The 19779-nt window shown below is 41.2% G+C and overlaps 6 protein-coding genes across 6 annotated transcripts; 2 read left to right on the forward strand and 4 right to left on the reverse strand.

The window, feature by feature from the left end:
• Positions 1–450: 450 nt before the first annotated feature.
• On the reverse strand, positions 451–2109 carry EAF02_010001 (uncharacterized protein; the record flags this gene model as incomplete). The annotated part of the gene is made up of 7 exons (XM_038906049.1): positions 451–504; positions 593–696; positions 930–1392; positions 1456–1494; positions 1551–1556; positions 1612–1818; positions 1906–2109. 7 exons carry the CDS (start codon positions 2107–2109, stop codon positions 451–453), a joined length of 1077 nt encoding a protein of 358 aa, XP_038754161.1.
• Positions 2110–3021: 912 nt separating this feature from the next.
• EAF02_010002 (uncharacterized protein) lies at positions 3022–4668 on the forward strand (the record flags this gene model as incomplete). The annotated part of the gene is made up of 3 exons (XM_038906050.1): positions 3022–3453; positions 3516–4551; positions 4646–4668. 3 exons carry the CDS (start codon positions 3022–3024, stop codon positions 4666–4668), a joined length of 1491 nt encoding a protein of 496 aa, XP_038754162.1.
• Positions 4669–5371: 703 nt separating this feature from the next.
• On the reverse strand, positions 5372–8048 carry EAF02_010003 (uncharacterized protein; the record flags this gene model as incomplete). Its single annotated transcript, XM_038906051.1, has 8 exons — positions 5372–5824; positions 5921–6350; positions 6409–6513; positions 6605–6663; positions 6819–7140; positions 7196–7722; positions 7749–7830; positions 7924–8048. 8 exons carry the CDS (start codon positions 8046–8048, stop codon positions 5372–5374), a joined length of 2103 nt encoding a protein of 700 aa, XP_038754163.1.
• A 479-nt stretch (positions 8049–8527) lies between these two features.
• Positions 8528–11076, reverse strand: EAF02_010004 (uncharacterized protein; the record flags this gene model as incomplete). The annotated part of the gene is made up of 3 exons (XM_038906052.1): positions 8528–9375; positions 9719–10865; positions 10930–11076. The coding sequence occupies 3 exons, from the start codon at positions 11074–11076 to the stop codon at positions 8528–8530; spliced, it is 2142 nt and encodes a 713-aa protein (XP_038754164.1).
• Positions 11077–12400: 1324 nt separating this feature from the next.
• Positions 12401–13791, reverse strand: EAF02_010005 (uncharacterized protein). The gene is made up of 3 exons (XM_038906053.1): positions 13511–13791; positions 12966–13425; positions 12401–12912 (listed from the first exon to the last, which is right to left on the reverse strand). Exons 1-3 carry the CDS (start codon positions 13692–13694, stop codon positions 12471–12473), a joined length of 1086 nt encoding a protein of 361 aa, XP_038754165.1. The 5' UTR covers positions 13695–13791; the 3' UTR covers positions 12401–12470.
• Positions 13792–15270: 1479 nt separating this feature from the next.
• On the forward strand, positions 15271–16946 carry EAF02_010006 (uncharacterized protein; the record flags this gene model as incomplete). Its single annotated transcript, XM_038906054.1, has 3 exons — positions 15271–15303; positions 15500–16230; positions 16376–16946. 3 exons carry the CDS (start codon positions 15271–15273, stop codon positions 16944–16946), a joined length of 1335 nt encoding a protein of 444 aa, XP_038754166.1.
• Between the last annotated feature and the right edge of the window lie 2833 nt (positions 16947–19779).

The following is a 19779-nucleotide window of genomic DNA, read 5'->3' on the forward strand; positions in this document are numbered from 1 at the left end:
CGATCAAGAGAAAAAAAGTAATCATGATAAGACGCAGGCGCATGGATGGAATGATGATACAAAACACGCAGATACAAAACACGCAGAGATTGAACGTTGTGGTTTAATTCTTATTCGTGTTCTTGTTGCGAGAGTGAGGGAAATTCATCATCATGATCGTAAATAAGATCATCGACTATGGCACTTGATCATAATGGGATTATATTGCGACACTTTCTCGAAAGTTTCCGAGAAGCTTGACTTTTTCGGTGGAAATAAAGGACCTGTCACACGTGCGGAATGGAGACAGAAGCGATAATCCTCGTACATGCACCAGGAGAGAAGAGAAGGTAAATAGAAACATATTTGGTATTACTAATTGATCGGACTTGTAGTGTGCTTCTTATGAGAATGGTATTATGATCCTTTTACTTTCCACCTTATCCTCAAACTTCTTCTTTTCCTTCCACCTTATGAGGTAGCCGTGTTGGCCGGAGGACTGGTACACGTCGATATAGTCGTCCACTGCAATCAGATCATTGTCATTAGTACTATTACAAAGTATTTTTGTGTTTATCAGAAAAATTGCAAGAGAAGTAGTGAAAATACTTACGGGTAGAGAGGAAGTTAGAGTCGGGCTTCCGGAAATAGTCTCTGCTTTTACCAAGACTGGAATGATGGATCCAGTTACTAAGCTGAAGACTTGGTGATGGAGAACTGTGTGGTATGAGGTCAGTACTCTGCGATATTTTGGAAGGAAATTAAATAATTTGGATGGAGTTGACACCAAGAGAACAGGCTGGACTGAATTGCCCACCTATTCCGACCGGGTCCAAATCCTTTCCCAACAGCCCAGTTTAACATCGAAAAAACATCAAGTGATATACTGCCTACTAGAAAAAGCAATAACCAGGGGCGAAAATTCAACAAAGTGATCAGAGAAATCATACCTCTCAAAATACTAGCAATTTCCCCCGAATGACTTGTAATACTCAACCAAGTATGATCATCACTTCCAAAAATATCATCCAAGACCTTCTTACTTCTAATATCCTGATCGATAGAAACTTCACCCTCCAATGCCTTCCAGAATGGATCAATCTCTGCGAACCCTTTCTCGATTTTATATGAGGGGAATGATTCATGAATGAAAGTACGATTACTTCTTCGATCACAAGTATGACCAGAAATACCTTCTCTGAGAAGTTCTTTAACCAATGGCTTGAAAGGACGAGATTTAGGAAGAGGAAGAGTTGAGAATGTAATGTTGGAAGTCTGAAGACAGCGATAGAGTGGAGAAGTATAGTAAGATTGTGGAAGTGGAATATTTTGGAGTTGAATGCGGGAAAGCCAGTATTTTGATGCTTTTTGAGCTTGAGTAATCCCATTAGGATCTAAATGAGCATCTGCCCACTGAAAAAATGTTAGATTCATTATGATATATTCAACGGTAGGAGGAGGACTCGTGGTACGTACGGTAACAGTGGCATTGCCATCCAATTCGGAATAATAGCACTACAATCATTAGATTCATTCCGAAGCTAGATTCATTTATCAAAACAAGTACATACATTCCACTATATCTACCATTAGCGATTAATTCATCAATATATCTTCAATCAAAAAACTTACAGCAGGAGTTCCATAATAAGTCTCAGCAGCATTATGCCATCCTTCACCATGTCTCCCCATAAATAAAACTTTATAGTTCACATTCTTCTTAGAGTTCTTATTTAAAGAAGTCACATATTTCTCAAATCTCTCCCATTGACTTGCATTCTTAGAGGTAGGGGAATCTGTAGGATAAGTTCGATTTAGGAGACCAAAGTTCCATTGAGTCTGTGAATATGATTAGCCTTGTAAAAGCTAACACATGTGTAATGAATGATGTATATCCGAAGAATGAGAAGAGATAAGAATTCATACATAATCGAAAGTCGACGGAACAGTCGTCGCTTCATCTTGTAAAAAGAACCCCGGTACAGCAGTATAATTTATCCAACTCTTATCATGAGATCCGGAATTTGATCGAGCGTCATAGTAAGGAGCTGGAGTAGCATGAGGAAACTGAGCACCCGGAATCGCACCCACAACCGAGAGAAAGCTCAACAAAATCGTTAATGAAAGCATAATTACAAACGATATGATAATTAATTTCAAGAATCGACCACTGAAATATTCCATTGCCAAGAGCAGGAATTCATCGTCCTTTTATATACAAATGTAAAAACCTAATCTCCATAAGCATCTAGAATACATATTGAATTGCATCCCAAAAATGGTAAAAAGTAAATTATCTCTGCAGGTACAAAAAGTTCGGATGAAGTTAAGGTCCTATGGTTGATGCACGTGGAGGAGAATATTCCACTTAGATTCTTGGGGAAAAGCGGGGTATATCCATGGATACTACTCCGTAGGTCTTGCGGAGATGCTTCCCATGTAGTGAGTGAAGCCGGAAGGTTATACAGTCTAACACGTGATGAGTTGATGAAATAAAAAAAAATGAAGGCATTTTGTATAATTTCACTCCGAGATCTTTAAAAGTCTCCATAACGTATGTTCGCTATGTATGTTCGCTAAGTTGTGTCGTTCGAGTCGGCAGTAGAGACCAAGAATCAATGAGGCGCCGCTCACGTGACTATCCGAAATATTCAAGACCTCGCAGGTCCTTGAAGTTTAATTGCGCTCGTACTGTCGATGGAAAGATATACATATCATTATTAACTGTTAGAACTCAAATGGAGAGCGATAGATGAAATAAACTCATGATACTAAAAGAATAAACTCGCCTTATCGGGTAAGAATATCCATCTTTTCTCTGATTCGTCAGATAAGATTAACACTTCACACCAAAATGAGGGAATTGCAAGCAAGCGTATTTTATACATCTCAACGACATCCATCTCAGCATTTTATTTGATATGAAAACATCTAGACAATAAAACTCCTTGCTTTCCAGATTCCTCGATTAAATTACTGCATACTTCTGAGCAGTTCATAACATACCCAGTAATACCGACGAATACCTCCCACTCCGAAGGAATGGCAACCTCAGAACCATTTCTCGATTCCTTGTGGGATATGATTGTAAAGGCCACTCATTATATGAACACAATCCGCATACCTATTCTAGGAGAGTGGTCTTTCCGGTCGATTATCCAAATCAGTTTGATATGGTATCTTGTGATCAAGCTATCAACCCGAAGTACTCAGCTTGAGGAGTACAGAAAACGGCTTCATAATGCCGAAGCACAGATTCAACGAGATGAAAAATCCCGGAAAGAAGTTGCAGAGATAGCTACTGATCTTAAAGGGATGTTGGAAGGGAGATCGGGGATACTTGAGAATGACCATGAGCTGGCTTCGATTGTGAAAAAAGTAGATGGGATTTCACTGGCCACGGCTACTGCGCAACAGAAAGGCATTTCTAAATCGATTTCTTCTCCATCCGGTCCAAAAATGACTATTAGTCAAGTAAGTTACATGATTTTCCCCAGAGTCACAATCAACATTCACATCCAACTAACACCATAGAGCTCTACATCTACCCCATCAAATCACTCCGAGGATGCTCTCTCCCCTCCGCCACCCTAACCAAAGAAGGATTTTCCTACGATCGCAAATTCATGCTCCTTCGCATCCACGATTCCAATTCCAAATGGGGTCGCTATCAAAATATGCACATATCCGAGTTTCCAGAAATGGCTCTATTCCACACCTCCATCACAGATTCCACTCTTCACGTAACCTACCACGCTCCCTCTTCCTCCTCCCAAACGCCAGTCTCTGCCCACCCAACCCTAACTATTGACCTCTCCCCCTCCACCCTCTCCCATCTCCCAGAAATCTCAATCACCATGCACAAAAGCCCCATGACAGCCTACGACATGGGATCCACCTACAACAACTGGTTTTCCCAACACTTCAAATACCCCGTACTTCTCGCCTACGCCGGCCCCAACCGACGTCTCGTTCTCGGCAATCTCCCCGGAAAACCCGCAACCTACACCCCTTCCACTCGCCCCCTCCTCCAAAAAATTCCCCTCCTCAATTCCCTTCTCCCCACCCCCAAACCCCCCTCCATCATCTTCAACGACTGCGCCCCCTACCTCATCATCACCCAATCCTCCTGTGACGACGTCACCAGTCGTCTCCCCTCCGGGCCATCCCAAACCCCTAAAATGGACATTACAAAGTTCCGCGCCAACATCATTATTTCTGGTTCGCCCCGCGCATATGATGAAGATTACTGGGGCGGATTAACCTTCTCCTCCAATTCCTCTTCCGATCCCAATTCCGATACCAATTCCCCCAAAGAAATCATCCTAACCGCCAACTGCGGCCGCTGCGTTTCCCTCAACGTGGACCACGAAACCGGCACCTCCGCTCCCAAAGAAAAAGAAGTCCTAAAACTCCTCATGAAAGATCGACGCGTAGATGAAGGCATGAAATATAGTCCTATATTTGGACGCTACGGATTTCTAGGAAATGGAGATGTGAATGAAGGGAAGGTGTTGAGAGTTGGTGATGCAGTACAAGTTTCGAGGAGAAATGGAGAGAGGACGAGATTTTGTAGGTTAATTTTTTTATTCTTTCTTCTCCCTGATGATACAACAACCCCAACATCCAAAACCCAGCTAACCATATCCATTCCTTCACCCACCAGACTGGCCCGGTCTTTCCACCTAATTCAAAATTTTGGGAACTTTGTTATATACATACAGACAGCCACCCCTATATAGCCTATCTAGCAAGCAAATTAAGAATCTAGGAAAGGCGAAACAAAAATAAAAAAGATGGCTTGAAAAGAATATAAACCAATTCGTTAATTCATTCATTGATTCATTCATCAATTCGAATATTTGCTCTATCCAGTGTTTTGTTTGTAGGTAGGAAGATTTATTTATTTGACCATTAGACTGGCCTGCCTTTCTACTCAATCCATTTAATCTCATTCATTCACACTCTACAGCTGTACTTCTCTTGTATCTACAAAGACCCTCGAGGTAGAAGAATTATGTCTGCTCATATTGTCTTTAATGTCCTCCATTGATTATTACCCAGAATGCACTCATCGAATCTCTCATCTCATTTAAGACATTCAATTCATGAAATGATAAATTGACTAGTTAATCAATCAAATCCATAGATGAATCCTTGAACTATCTACTGATTTTGCTTGTAAAAACCGTAAAGTGTGATGTATTCATATCCATATCCATATGAAATGCTTCGGACGCACCCCAATATATCTGCAAGATGTCTGATCAACCCATTTCATCTCAAAGTTGACGACATGTCAAGAATGAAGACTAGGGTCACCAGACAAGACAAAAAAAGCATGGCCCTAACATCACAAAGCCCATTCAATAAAACCCACTTCCCTCCCACTTCAGCTCAACCTACCCTGAAATCCACGTTCCAACGTCCGATTAGCAAGTCCCGCAAAACCCCAACAACGAAACCGAATCATAACATGAGATTCTTCTCTACTCGCACCCATATCAATATCTCCATCCTCACCAACCTCCAAATTCTCCCTAATTATATCAAGACAACGCGCCAGATTCGTGTGTTCCTCGGCCAATTCCTCATCATCAAAGTCCATATCATCTAACTTACCGTATCGGCGCATCATGTTCTCATCAATCGCAGTTTTCAACTCATCCAAAACGGAAACACATAGTCCCATGAATGAACCCGGAAATGTGATCTTCTTAAGAGGTTCGTAGAGGATTTCGATCTTGCGCATGATTGGATTGTCGGGCTTGCATGCTTCTGTTGAGTTCTTGGCACCTGTGATACATGTTACGGTTGTCGCGGCGAAGATGATGTATTGAGGAAACTGGTGGATAAGAGATTAGCTTTCAAGTCTTGCAAGTATATCGAAAGAAGAAATGAAGAAAGAAGACTTGAAGAGATGTGACCAAATAAAACATACCCAAGCACTTCTAAAAGCGACCGATTTGGCAAAATCCGCATATAGCGGAAACTCATGTTTCCGAAGCTTTTCCTCATTTTCTTTGAGAAATCCCCTGGGACGTGGCTGCACGATCTCGCAAATGTATTTACACGCATTTGTAAGCTTGCCGATCATTTCATCTCTCGCCGCATCGCACTTGGGAGCGAGAAGGTAAATGCGAAGGAGAAGAATCTTGGTATGGTGATAAGATAACCACAATTCTGATCGTTGACGATTCTGTTTTTCGTTTAAGTTTTCGGGTAAAAGTTGAATCAATGGGGCTGCTTTGTTCTTCCAGGCGGGAAAGGTGCTGGTGAGGTATTCTTGAACGAGGTGGAAACGTTCTTCGGGTTCGTATTTGTGGAATCCGTAGAATTGGTCAAGAATATTGCTTGCAATAATGGAAAGTCTGGAGGGTATTTTGGTAAGTGATTTTCTTGAAGCAGGCAGTAGAAGTAGTTACTTACTCGAATTGGAGGTTAGATGCAAGGTTTGAGGAGAGATCATCTGGAGAAGCAGGTATGAGATTGTTAGAGTTAAATTGGCTGTCATTGATGGTTTTTTGGTAACTCCTAATTAAATTGTTAGTCAATCCTTCGATCCAAGTATTTTCATTGTGCTGTTATATTCATCCATCCATCTCTGAACACCAGCATTGTAAACAAAGGATAGTCGACGTTCTGATGTCTGCCATGATTGTTAAGTTGATAAATCAATGTCAACTAAACAGATTATCCGAGCCCCCATGTATTCGGAGGGCAGGTGCTCTTGACTCGAAGAAAGGGGCCAGCATCTTGACAAAGTATTGACAAACAAATCTGCCAACAAAGAGTATGCAGAACTTTGGGTGTTAACTTAGTAGAAATAAATAACTTACCTGATCAATGTCATCAATCTTGAGACGTTGTGGTCTATGCAAAGCATAACTCAAGAATTTGTCCAAAAAGAAAGCTGCCCAGAAAACTCGCTTTTGACATTCCACCTCAACCAAATCAATAATACCTCTTTTACTATAATGTCTGTTTAATTCAAGTGTGAAGATCAAACTGACGACGTTGGAAAAAGTGCTCCAGCACTGGTTGATTCGACCTCTAGCAATAAGATAGTAACATTGGAGAAGTCGAGCTTGAAGGCTAGTTAATCGTGGTGGACCAGTTTCTGATTGTAATTGTTCATCGGCTAATTGATAATTGAGCATGCTATTGAAGATGTAAATGTTAGCAGAAAAATACAAAGGAAGGATGGTTTACTAACCTGGTGTCTACCCATTCCGATTTCGCACTGTAAGTTTGAGCAGACGCAAAGATCATGAAAACGATAGCATTCCTGCTCTTAAGATAATATGTTTGCAAGAGATTGCCACCAGCCTCTAATAACTCATCTGTCCAGCGTTCAACACTAGGTCTGTGTAGAAATAATATGCTTGGGGAGAACTTGTCAAAATAAATCTGAACAAGTTTAGCACCATCATCAGGACTTGGTAGAGTAATCAATCCAGCTTGACTGATAGGCATTGGTAGATCACCATATGCAAGAACAGAAACAGGCGCGTTTGGATCAAAGATCTGTTGGGCTCCTTGGGCCCGATTAGCAGTTGAACTACTACCCGCCAACTGTTGAGGTTGTGACATCATTTGATTGAAATTAAGATTCTCGCTGAATGAACCCATTACCGTTGGCATTTGCGCGTTTTCTCTTTCCATTTGAGAATTATAGTTGGCTAATTTGGATCCACCAACGAAGACTTTGTGTTGAGGATCAGGTTTGTAATTTGGATTTGGCTGAATTTTAATCTTCGACCACGAACGTAGTCGTTGTTAAAGGTACAATCCTTCTTATCATAAACGCAATTGGTACATGGATAGTTTCCAGAGCACCTAGCTTTTCCTCTGTGCGACTATTAGTAATTTCATACCAAGTTTTGTAATTATCTCGAGGTGAATATATGTTGAATTCAGGGGGTGAATCGCAGAAAAGCTTACTTTCTACATTGATCGCATGCCTGGGTAACTTTGCTTCGCTCTGTAGTTCTTGGATACTTCTTTCGCGCAGGTTTGGACGAATCGCCTTGCGGTAAATTGGTTTCAGATGAGATTTTGTCTGTCATGTTGAAGAAAGTATCCGGATGTTGATGGAAATCTTCAAGTTGCGCGTGGTGGTTGAAATAAATATCCGCAGGTTGTATATTGAACTTGCAAAATCGAGGAAAGAAGAACAAGGGAGTTTGACAAGATAAATAGTATTCAAGAGGAATTCTGTGAGTTGTTTTAGGAGGACGCCGTATAATTTGAAAACAAAAACAACGGCAGAGGTTGTAAAGAGCCGTGGAGGATAAACAACGAAAATCCCTAGCGAGCCAATCAAAATTCGACAATTCCAGATATTGAAGATAGAATGACTTTAATCTAAACAGAATATGTTGAATTCACTGTACAAGAGAAGATACGGATGTATAGAAAGAATGAATACCTACCTAGGTACTGAGAGAAATTCATGATGGTACCGAGATGTTGATTTACTTGATTTGTTGACAGAGATGCCTCGTTGCCAACGTATTCATGTAGAAAATTCAGTAAACGTTATCATTCAGTATCGCACAAAATAGTTTGAAGAGGTATGAGTTTGTAGGATCAATGGAAATAAAATCAGTGCAAAAACAACGGTAGGCTTCTCATTCAAGGATTTACAACTAATAGTCTTTTCCGAACATGGGTAAGTGTCTTCTGACATCTTCAAGTATTCCCTCCCCTCACCAGCAGAACGCTTCAACTTTTCTATATCATTCGACTTAACGCTTTTCCGGTTACCCAATGTGTCCAACTTCTCCCATTCACTCAACTTGTCGATACTTCGATTGACTGATAAGTGAGTTGAATCAATCACCTCCTTGACTTCCTCCTCTATAGACAATTTCGAAGTCTCAACCTCGCTACCTTTATTACTCATCTCCGCGTTTTCGATATCGACCTTTTTTACCCCAATTGCAAAACCTTGATCCGTTACAAGAGCTTGATCAAGACAATAGCTCTTAATGAAACAACTAGCGATCAATCCAATTACAGCAAATGCACACATGGCGAACCAGATAGTCTTAATAGATGCTGCAGATACAAGCCTAAATTCCACAACTTCCAAATTGTCGGGTGGTAGAGCATTAATCAATGGAATCAAAGCTACTACATTGGCAGCTACCTGCTCGATCGTGTATCCAAATTTTGCTACGATTATGGCAAAGTCTTGGGTGGCCCTGAGTTCGGCAAGCATTCTATTCTGTAAGATGCCACCTCCACTGATTACTGTTAGCACAAGCTCGATACGGAATGGCAACCAAATCTCGATGGAAAAGACTTCAAGAGCGCTTGCCGAGGTGAAGTAGAAGCGGAAGAGAGCTGGGGGAAAACATGGAATGCGGATGAAGAGCCAATCCGAAGTCACTGCTTGTCATGCAGAATAGCAAAGAGCTACCATGGAAGGAAGAACTTCCCAGACTTATAAGAGCCCAACACAACCTTCGACAACGGCAGATGTGACATATGGAGAAGAAGTAACGTCGGTTTGGATGGTGACGTGTGCAGACTCTCCATGGTGAGCTCCAATGGCAATACTTAAAGAGTGACAGAAAGCAAATACGACAGCCATGCAACCATTGGCGACATGGAAGAGGTACCAAAATACGGAAGAAAACAGAAAATCAACCACTGGGCGATAAGTCAAGAACCAAAAGCTGAAACTCATCGAGGAACATACGAACCACACGAAAAAAAGACAATAACTTACATCGCCACCCCAACCGTCTGACCCAACGCCCTAAAGAACGTGAACAATCCTGCCGCAGTAGCAGCATCTTCCTGTGGAGCCGAGGCTGAATGGCTAAACTCATGGCTGGATACAAAAGTCCCATACCAATACCACTTCCTAGCATCAAAAAAACCCACGCCACAACCGGTGTTCCAACATCAAGAAGATATAGCATACCACAACCAAAAGCTGTGAAAGCCCATCCGAGCCATAGACTCCAACGGTATTTTCCTGTTATTGCAGCGATAACTCCGACAATCATCGCTGTAGGTACAATAGTAAGGGTTTCCGGAAGGGCAGCCACACCTGCCATCATTGATGTGTAGCCTTGGACAGACATGAAGTAGAAGGGGGCATAATAGACGATGGACCAGAGTATCATCCCATGTAAGAAAGTACAAAAGTAAGCAATTGTTGTTGAAGGGTTGCGGAAAAGTCGAGTTGGTATGATGGGTTTCTTTGCAAACATCGCTTCATATATGCAGAAAATGATAAGTCCAGTAGCTCCTATCAGCAGTGGAACCAAAGTATGCCAGCTTGTCCATGAATAACTCACTCCACCCCAAGTCAAGGGGATAAGAAATGAGGTTAGTGACCCAACAAAGATAATTGATCCGATGTAATCGATTTCAGACAACTTCTCCTGTATCGTTCTTTTTTTTCTCTCCAATTTCAAGAACCAAACACATCCTACAAAGCCTACTGCGATTATGGGTAGATTGAGGTAGAATATCCATCTCCAAGCATTTCTATCAGCCAAGGTCCCACCAATTAGTGGTCCAGTGACACTACCCAATGCCCATACCGCTCCTAAAAGTGCCATTGCATTTCCTCTTTGGCGTAATGGTACCATATCCGTTATTAAAGCTTCTGTGAGTGCAAGAATGCCACCGACACCACTTCCTTGCAGACAACGGCCTACTAACAAGGAAGGCATACTTTGTGCTGCTCCCCCCAGACTGGAGCCGATTGTAAAAAGGAATAGTGAGAACAAGAGTAACGGTCTGCGTCCAAATACATGTGATAGTGCTATGAATACGGGTTGCCAAATGGTAGAAGCGAGGAGGAAAGAGGTACCGGCCCAGAAAGCCTCAATTGAATTTCCATTGAGGGCTTCGGATATTGTCTGTTTTCAGATTCAATTGTTAGAGGGGGGTTCAACAATAGAATGATTGAAAGAGATAACTGACTGGGAGAGCAACTGCTATTGTTGTGGCATCGAGTGCACAAACAAGATTAACAATCAAAATAGAAGTACACGCAGCAATATATCTCTTTCCTGGGGCGAAGACTACTACTGGTTTATTGCCAGCTGTGATAATAGTGGTTGGTGCCATGTTTGCTGGACCATGAGATGTTCTGAAGGGTTTAGGTCATTGATGAAGATATTACACAGATTAAGATTTTTTGGAAAGAAAAACAATTCGAACATAAAGATAATGAAGAGTTCAAGTGTCGTGGCAATTCATCCCTCAAATAAGAAAGTTTTCTTTGAAACAAGCCAGACCTGTAGGCTCAACCAAGAACGTACATGAATATCTTGTCGATAAATACATACTAAACATGAACGAATTGCTAGACATTTAAGCCATCAAAAGCAGATCTAACATTCAAGCAAATGAAACAGAACAGGATCAGAGAGTTAAAATATGTCCACGTCGGTAATAACATTTCGAGCTCTAGCTAGAACTCAAAATATGTTCTGGCAGCACAGATAATTGGCAACCAGAATACTGGAACTCAAGTTGTTCCAGACTACTGGTTAATGACTTGGTTAATGACTTGTGCTAAATATGATAACGGCATTCATCAAATCGGTACTTGTTCGGAAAAAACCTCCACGCCCTCTTAATAACAGATGCCACAGAACCACTCAACCACATAATCAAACACATATTATTGGTTCGTCGACTGCTGAAGTTATAAAGCTATGAGCATTTTAAAGACGGGGTAGCGGATGTGGTCACCTGAAACTTATCTACCAAAGTCTACAGAGAGTCTGAGGGTAGAACTTGTGGCTTTTGTGTGAGAACAGATGGTCCAAGAGCCGGAAACTTCTTATTGGTTTGGTCCACCTCAACGTTCGCCATTCAAGTGCCCTTTAGTCTCTATTATTTTTGTCGGTACTCTCGACTCAATGAGAAGAGCTTTGGATCTTCCCATAATATGCACAAAATTTTCTTGGGTTTCGTCATGAGCGGGTCACTCTCCAACATTGATCGATAGACACATTGGTGAGTGACTTGGTGAGAGACTTGGTACGAATAGCCTCTACCTCTCCGTTTAATCAATGGCTGACTGGTTCCTACTTGGATATACCTTTGATATACGGAAAATCAGGAGCTGTTAGAAATAACAAAAGATATCAGCGAAGTATGATTCCTCATCATACCTGCAAATAAAGTTGGAGGACGTCGACGTCCAAATATACTTTGGGCCGTTCACGGACACGTGTGAGGGGAAACAAGCCTAAACCCTGCACTACCCTGCCCTGAACCACCCTGAACCATTTTGATGGATTCGAGATTACCATTTTGGGCAAGAAGCATCCGCTAACAATGTTTAGTTGGGTCCCTTACTCGAATGTTATTTGTATTGCTTTTCGTAGATCTTCTCTCAATATCAAACTTTCCATGATATCAACAGTCTCCATGCTTTTACAAAACATTCAATCTTATCGAGTGATGAGAGTAACACGATTTTCATTTTTCTAAATTCAAAAACAGGCTCATCATCCATCATTTAATGCTCCGGGTCTAGATTCATCTATTCCCCCTCCCGCCAATTCTACATGAAGTGACTGGAAGTCTCCACTCTCATTCCTAGTCAACCCTCTTGTATCTGCATTTCTATCCTCCAACTCATTCTGTCCTCGACGTCGAATATGACTCAATGTCATCAATTCTACCGCAGTTTTATTTTTTGATGCCCCACTTCGACTTCCACTGGAACCACTTGCGTTATGATCCCTATCGCTCGTCATGGCAGATCCATATAGACGACGAGCTGATGCAGTGATGCGATTCAAGAGTGGACGAAAGTTTGGGAGACAAGCGCACACGATTGCCATTCCAACATGGACTGCCGACCAAAGTTCTGCTCGTGGAAAATCGACTTTTTGACTACCGGGAGCATATCCAAGAACGACTCGTACAACACCCGTTACGATGACACTTTGATAATGTTAGTATGAACTGAGACGGAAGGCGAATGTAGGTATACATACAAACTTCCTAGGAGGAAGATACCTCCAACCAAGACTTTCTGAGAATTTGGCATTTGAAGTCCAATCACCACACCGATTGGCAAAATCAAAATCCCAATATCAATCACAATTTCAACCACACCCATAACCATCCAATAGATATTGAAATTAAAACACCATCCACCAGCCGAAGGTCCAATCCAAAATCGACTTGCTGGAACACAACTGATACTTGTCGCAATAGTACCGACCAACCACCACATGATAATAAAACCCATAAAGACCCAAAAAGACCGGACCAAACTCGAGGAGAATATCCGACGATACATGAGAAGGATTGAGATTTTAATAGCCGTCACGACTGAAAAATAAAGTATGGCGCAAACCCATGACATTATAAGATATGTGACATGAGGCTTATAATCGAAGGTAGGAGAATCGCGATCGATAGTCTCGCCGCCGCTTGGATCCGATTTCACGCCTATGAAGATTGATTATGAATATGCTGGAAACCTAGGTACTGGTACTGGTACTGGTACTGATACTATGAATTTTCTATCACATACCATAGAGAAGAAGACTACCCGTGATAATCAACAATATGACCCCAATCAAGATCCACCAATCATCGGCCGCAGTACCGGCTTTTGTTAATTTTCGTGTCAGGAATCGAAGAATGACGGCGATTGCTGCTAAGATGGTAACGACGAGAGCAGCAGTCGTTGTATGTTGAGAATTTTCATTCTGCATGACTACTTTTCATTCATGGAGCGAAAATATATTATCGATCGATGAAATGAACCCCCCATGAGAATATTTCTACGAAAGGATGGATGGACCAACATCTTATCATTTCTCTATCCAGGTCTGTATCACACATTTTATCATCAGCCGCTCAGAGATAGGCAGGTACTGTTACGAGTGGGAAATTTATGTAAGGATTAGCGGAGTCTGTACAACGAATTCATGTTGTGTTCCTTGTTGAAATCCAAGAATTATTGTTGGCGGAGAATGAGGATGGAAAATGATAGGTCGATTGTGGTTACATATATATCCAAGTATTTTTCATTTCATCTGGGGACCTGAGGTAGGGTATATTCTCTGTGAAGGATCATCTGAGAATTGAATATTGAATTATATGTGGAGTAGTTTGGTTGATGTTACATGTATCCCTAGTCGATATCCATTTCATACATTGTAGATCTCCCATTTCGTTCGTTCATCTGCCATTTTGGGTAACGATTGGAGTAGGCATCACCTAAAATCTACTCCATACGCCCACCCTCTAGACTTCTGATATATGTATGTAGGGTAGGGTAGGACCACTACCCGGTGAGAGGAATTGAATTATGTTGTGTTAACCTCGAGGTTAACGTACGATATAAAAAATATATAATCGTGTATATAAATTATAGGATCACCAGATGGACCATTGAAACACAGCAGAAGGCATATCATCGGATGAATTCCCCCACCTTGTCATCATATTTGGTGATACCGACGACATAGTTTGACCGCGACCACATCATCTCTGCTTACTCTCGACGCCAACGATATTTATTCATGGATAAAGACGCAACCAAAACTGACTATAGGATCTCCATCCCTCAATTCCCTCATGCCATTCTCATCACGCCAAGAGTAGCGAGAGTAGTTAGACAATACGAGGTGGTAGTCATTATCCATCATTATCGATCATCACATTCTTTTACTCTCCCATATCCCACTCGCCATCTTGCCTTGTCTACATCGTAGCATTTATGTCAAATCGGTATTATCACCATATGCCGTGTATGCCGTGATCCCATCTACCGTCTTCCAATGAAATTCACGTGTCATCTGGGTACTCCCAACAGGAAGTGTAGAATTCAATGCCGTGCCGCAATCACACAGGAAGCTCTCCACTTTTCTAGGGGAAACAAATCTATCTCTTTGAATTGAGCGTTTAATTTTTTTCACAACGATTACAGCTTCCTCTTGGAAATTTTATTTCTGAGATTTCTTAATTATCAATCTGTTTAAGAAGCATCGAGATACTTGACTACGAGATACTTGACTACGAGATACTTGACTACGAGATACTTGACTACGAGATACTTGACTACGAGATACTTGACTACGAGTTTCTCTATCGTGGTAACCTTAATTCACCATTTGTCTTGTGGAAAAGAGGAGAAGAACGTGATCTTTCTTTGAGATAAGGACCAAGAGGTTGAGAGCTACCTACCTACCTTTATTTATTTGATCTCTCCGGGCGAATTTTATAATTCATACTTCACCTGGTTTCATATCAGTTGTATCACTCTCTTCATACATCATCAACACGATGGATTTCTCAAAACCAATGCATATCGTCATTGTAAGTACACTATCTATCCATCCATCATCCAATGTCCAATTCCAATTCCCATCATCTATTTATTTATCCCTTTCCTTCCTTCCCGCCCCGTCCCGTCATGTCATGTCCACTCCACCCCCTCCTCCATAGTCTTCCACTCCCCCTTTCCACCCCCTCCTTAACCCCTCCCCACTAACCTCCCGCTCCAAACCTAAAGATCGGCGGCTCCAGCACCGGCCTCATGCACGGCACCATGCTCTCCCATCTCCCCACCCCCCACACCCTCACCATTCTCGAACGACACAGTTCCTCACTCCGTCCCGATCTCGCCGCCGGTATCACCACCTGGCCCGAATTCGAACTCTTCATGAAATCTCACGACCGTGTTGCTCAACCCTGGTCTATCCACTCTCCCACCGTGCAATTTTTAAATAAAGATGCCAGTGTCAAGAGAGAGATGAAGAGGGAATTAAAGATGACGAGTTGGAGCGTCATTTATTATCGTCTTCGACGGAATTTCGATGGTTTGAAGAGTGAATTTTGTGATGGGGAAGTAGTGGTTCCCGAATCGGAAGAAGGAAAAGATAATGATCATGATCATGAAGAAGAAGAAGATCACCCAAAAGGAAAAAGTCAAGGAAAACGTGAATTCTTAACTGGAATGAACGTTACATCTCTCAGCAAACTATCCGACGGCAGCGTCGAGATAACCTACGAGAATCAAAATGAGGCAAATAAAGAATTCAAAATGAAAGCCGACATGGTGATACTAGCCGATGGAGCAAATTCCTCTCTGAGAGCAAAATACTTTCCAGATGTCAAGAGAGAATATGCAGGCTATGTAGCATTTCGAGGAACGGTTTTAGAATCCGAGGTTTCGGAAGAGACAAAGAAGATATTCGATCCTAGTTTGACGTATTTTTCTTACAAGGGGGGATATATACTTTTGTACGTCTAAGTTTTCTTCCTTTCTTCCTTTCACTCAATTTCCTCCTCGTTTCCTTACTCCTTGACTTCCTTGACTCTCCCAATCTCCCAATCATCCCATCCCCAACCCCCTAAATCTCCAAACCCCAATCTAACAAAAAATCAGATACATAATCCCCGGCCCAAACGGCTCCCTGACCCCCGGATCCCGCCGTTACAATTGGGTATGGTACCACCCCATTTCCCCCTCTCCGTCCCTCACCTCCCTCATGACCGACACCACCGGTGTTCTCCACCGCACCACACTTCCTGCCGGCCTCATGAACCCCACAGCCTGGACCCCTTATCTCACCCTCTCCCAATCCATCATGTGCGCGCCCTTTGCAGAAGTCATATCCAAAACCCCCTCTCCCTTCATAACCGCCATTAACGATTCTGCGCTTCCGTGCGCGCTACTCTCAGGTTTCGATAACAGAGTTTTAATTACCGGTGAAGCCTTGAACCTTATGCGTCCGCATATGGCGCTTAGTACGACGCAGAGCGCAATGCAAGCGTTGGAGTTGGAGAAAGTGTTCACGGGAAGTTTAACACTGGGAGAATGGGAGAAGAGAGTGGTGAAGTGGGGGAAAGTGGGAGTGTGTAAGACGAATGCGTTTGGGCTTTGGAATTTGAGTGGGGTGGGAGCGGCGTTGCCGTGGGTATTGAGGTTGTTGGGAGTTTTGGTGGGGATTTTGTGAGGGGGTGGTGAAGGGGTTTATAAGAAAAGGGGAGAGGAACGAGGAAGGGAAATGAATATACTGGGGTTGACGTGGAGTTGAAATATCAATCCACCACCACCATATCCCTAGCCAATTTTTCAGGCTGCGAACAAGCGAACAAACAAACGATGCGATACTACAAGCTTTCTACAGCATCCACCATCCGCCCAAAATCAAGAACCACAAAGAAAACTCTCCACTTGCAAAGCAAAAAGCGATCCAGCCAGTCAACTAGTCAACTATCCAACACCAAACACCAAAAACAAGCGCAGGCAGCAAAACACCAACGACCAACATCAAAAGTTCTATACGATACAATACCAAACATAGATAGATATCCCATTTCTTCGCATATCATAGGTAGTATTTCTTTGCCATTCTTTTTCTAGCTATTTATTTGCGAGTTAGCTAGCTATGTATCAAAAATATCAATTTGTTAAATATGTTATAATGAAGAGGCTCGATACTTGAGTTTATTATAGTATATACGTACATGTATATGTGTATGTATATCTAGGTATGTATATCTAGGTATGTATATGTATATAGATGTAGACTTTAATCATTCATTCATTTATTCTATTAAGTATCCAGCCCAGCCTAGTATAGTCGCTAATATAGTTCTACTATATACATTCTCTCTTTTCTTTTCTTTTCTTCTCTTTACTTTACTTTGTAAAGATATCTATCTATCTATCTATCTACATATATATATATAAACCAACTATCTATTTTCATTTATATAATCTATACTCGTCTCTAAGATTCTCCTATATAGATAAAGCTCGTCTGTCTCCTTAGATATTATATAAATTTGTTATGTATACTTTTTTCTCGTTTAGGATTATTTATTTATTTATTTATTTATTTATTTATTTATTTATTTATTTATTTATTTATTTATCTAGTATTTACAGAAGATTTTCAATTCCCTAGTAAATTTATCTAGAAGTACAAATAGTAGACTACTTATAACTACAATATAAATACAGAATCCTCCTCCCACTCCTCCTTCCCCCCCATCCAGTCAGCCAGTCATTTCCTAGCCCTCAAATCCTCTAGCTCGCAACGTATAAAATTTTCCACTCAGAAATAAAGATAAAGATAATCTTAAATACAAACCTCTCTCTTTATATATAAAGAATTTCTAATCCCCTTATAATGTTTACTAGAGAATCTAATCAATAGAATAGTATCATACTATAATAAGAATAGAAGACTCAGTACTCAGACTCTTCGCTCGCTAAACTCGAGATTTATTATTTGTGAGTATATTTCTCTATATACGATATGTGAGAGTTATTGAAGATGTATATATTTCTAGATAGAGTAATGATATCAGAGAATCTAAGAAATAGAATACTCTTGTTTATAAATAGATAAGTATAGATAAACCCCCTTTCTTTTCTCTCCTTCCCCATCTCACTCTCCTCTATCCATTCGTTACCTACCTAGTATCCCAGTAACTCCCCTTAACTCGCTACTCTCTAGATACTCACAATAATAATCCAACAACCGATATAATAAAAAATACAGCAACACATTCCATTTCATAAACCTATAACCTCCCTTCTTTAAACTTTATAATTTATTTATAAACTCCTTTATTAGTGTTTATTAATCTCAGATGTAGAGAGAGATGAGATAACTTATTTATCTCGGAATATGAAAGTTTTATTGATGAAGAATATTACTTGACGTATATTTATTCATTTCTGTTTTATTTATGACTCTTTCGTAGATGGTTATTAGAAAGGAGTTGGATTCTCTCTCCTCCCTTCTCTTTCCTTCTCTCTTCCTTTTCTCTTTCGTTTCAAACTCCCTTGATTCTTTTAATTTTCTTTATAGCTGTTTGGTACATCTAAAATCCAGAATTCAAAATCCATTCATTTCAAAAGCTACAAACAGAACATCTTTCTCCTCTCCATCCCTCCCTTCTCGATAAACTTTTCTTTCTTATTCTTTCCTTTTCTGTTACGTAAGCGGACACAATAGGAGTTGTAAGCTTTACCACTACGCCACCCACGCAATCTGTCCAAAAGGCACAGTATCAGGGATTGGTTTCCTGATAGCTTACTACTATATATATATCCATATAACATTTTCTTTCTTGAAGAATACAGATACAGATACAGATAAAATTACAAAAGAAGTTCTTCTCTCCTCTCTCGCTCGCCGCTCCGCTCTCTCCTCCTCCTCTCTCTCCTCTCCTCTCTCTCCTCCTCTCTCTCTCTCCTCTCCTCTCTCTCCTCTCCTCCCTCCTCCCTCCTCCCTCTTCTCCTTCTCATATTTCAACACTTCTTATCTCATCTCACCACCTCTCCCCTCCATCCATCGTTTTCCATTTCATCTCCTCCCCCTTCTTCACTACAATCATTATTTCCTTATAAACCCAATCCAACTCCAAACCCAACTCCAAATCCAACTCCAACTCCAACTCCAACTCCAAATCCAAACCCACACTCAAACCAGTCCTATCCCCCCCCTCAAGAATCAAAACAAGAACAACAACCAATTATCAAAATCGATATTAATACCAATGTTAGTATCAAAATAGAAAGTCCTTTCCATTTCCTTCCATTTCTTCACCTCCCTCTTCACCTCCCCCCCCAAAAAACAGAAAAAAGAAAAAAAATAACCTAATTATTCTGCCACCACGGCAGTGGCCCCCGGAGGGCCAGCGGAGCGTCATGTTATCTCTTCTTTCAATTTTTAACTTTCAATTCTCAATCCCAGCTATCTTTTACTTTACTTTTCCACTTCCTCGCTTTCCCACTTCCTCGCTTTTCCACTTCCTCGCTTTCCCTCTCCT

Source organism: Botrytis sinoallii (genome assembly GCF_014898435.1).
Source record: "Botrytis sinoallii strain Bc 23 chromosome Unknown BSIN_023, whole genome shotgun sequence".
NCBI lineage: Eukaryota > Fungi > Ascomycota > Leotiomycetes > Helotiales > Sclerotiniaceae > Botrytis > Botrytis sinoallii.

Excerpts from the sequence above, each read along its gene's own strand:
- EAF02_010005 (XM_038906053.1), bottom strand. The coding sequence starts at position 13,694 with ATGCAGAATGAAAATTCTCAACATACAACGACTGCTGCTCTCGTCGTT. Across the intron at positions 13,426-13,510 it reads GGGTAGTCTTCTTCTCTATG|GCGTGAAATCGGATCCAAGC; the intron begins GTATGTGATAGA and ends CAATCTTCATAG. Across the intron at positions 12,913-12,965 it reads ATCTTCCTCCTAGGAAGTTT|TGTCATCGTAACGGGTGTTG; the intron begins GTATGTATACCT and ends ACATTATCAAAG.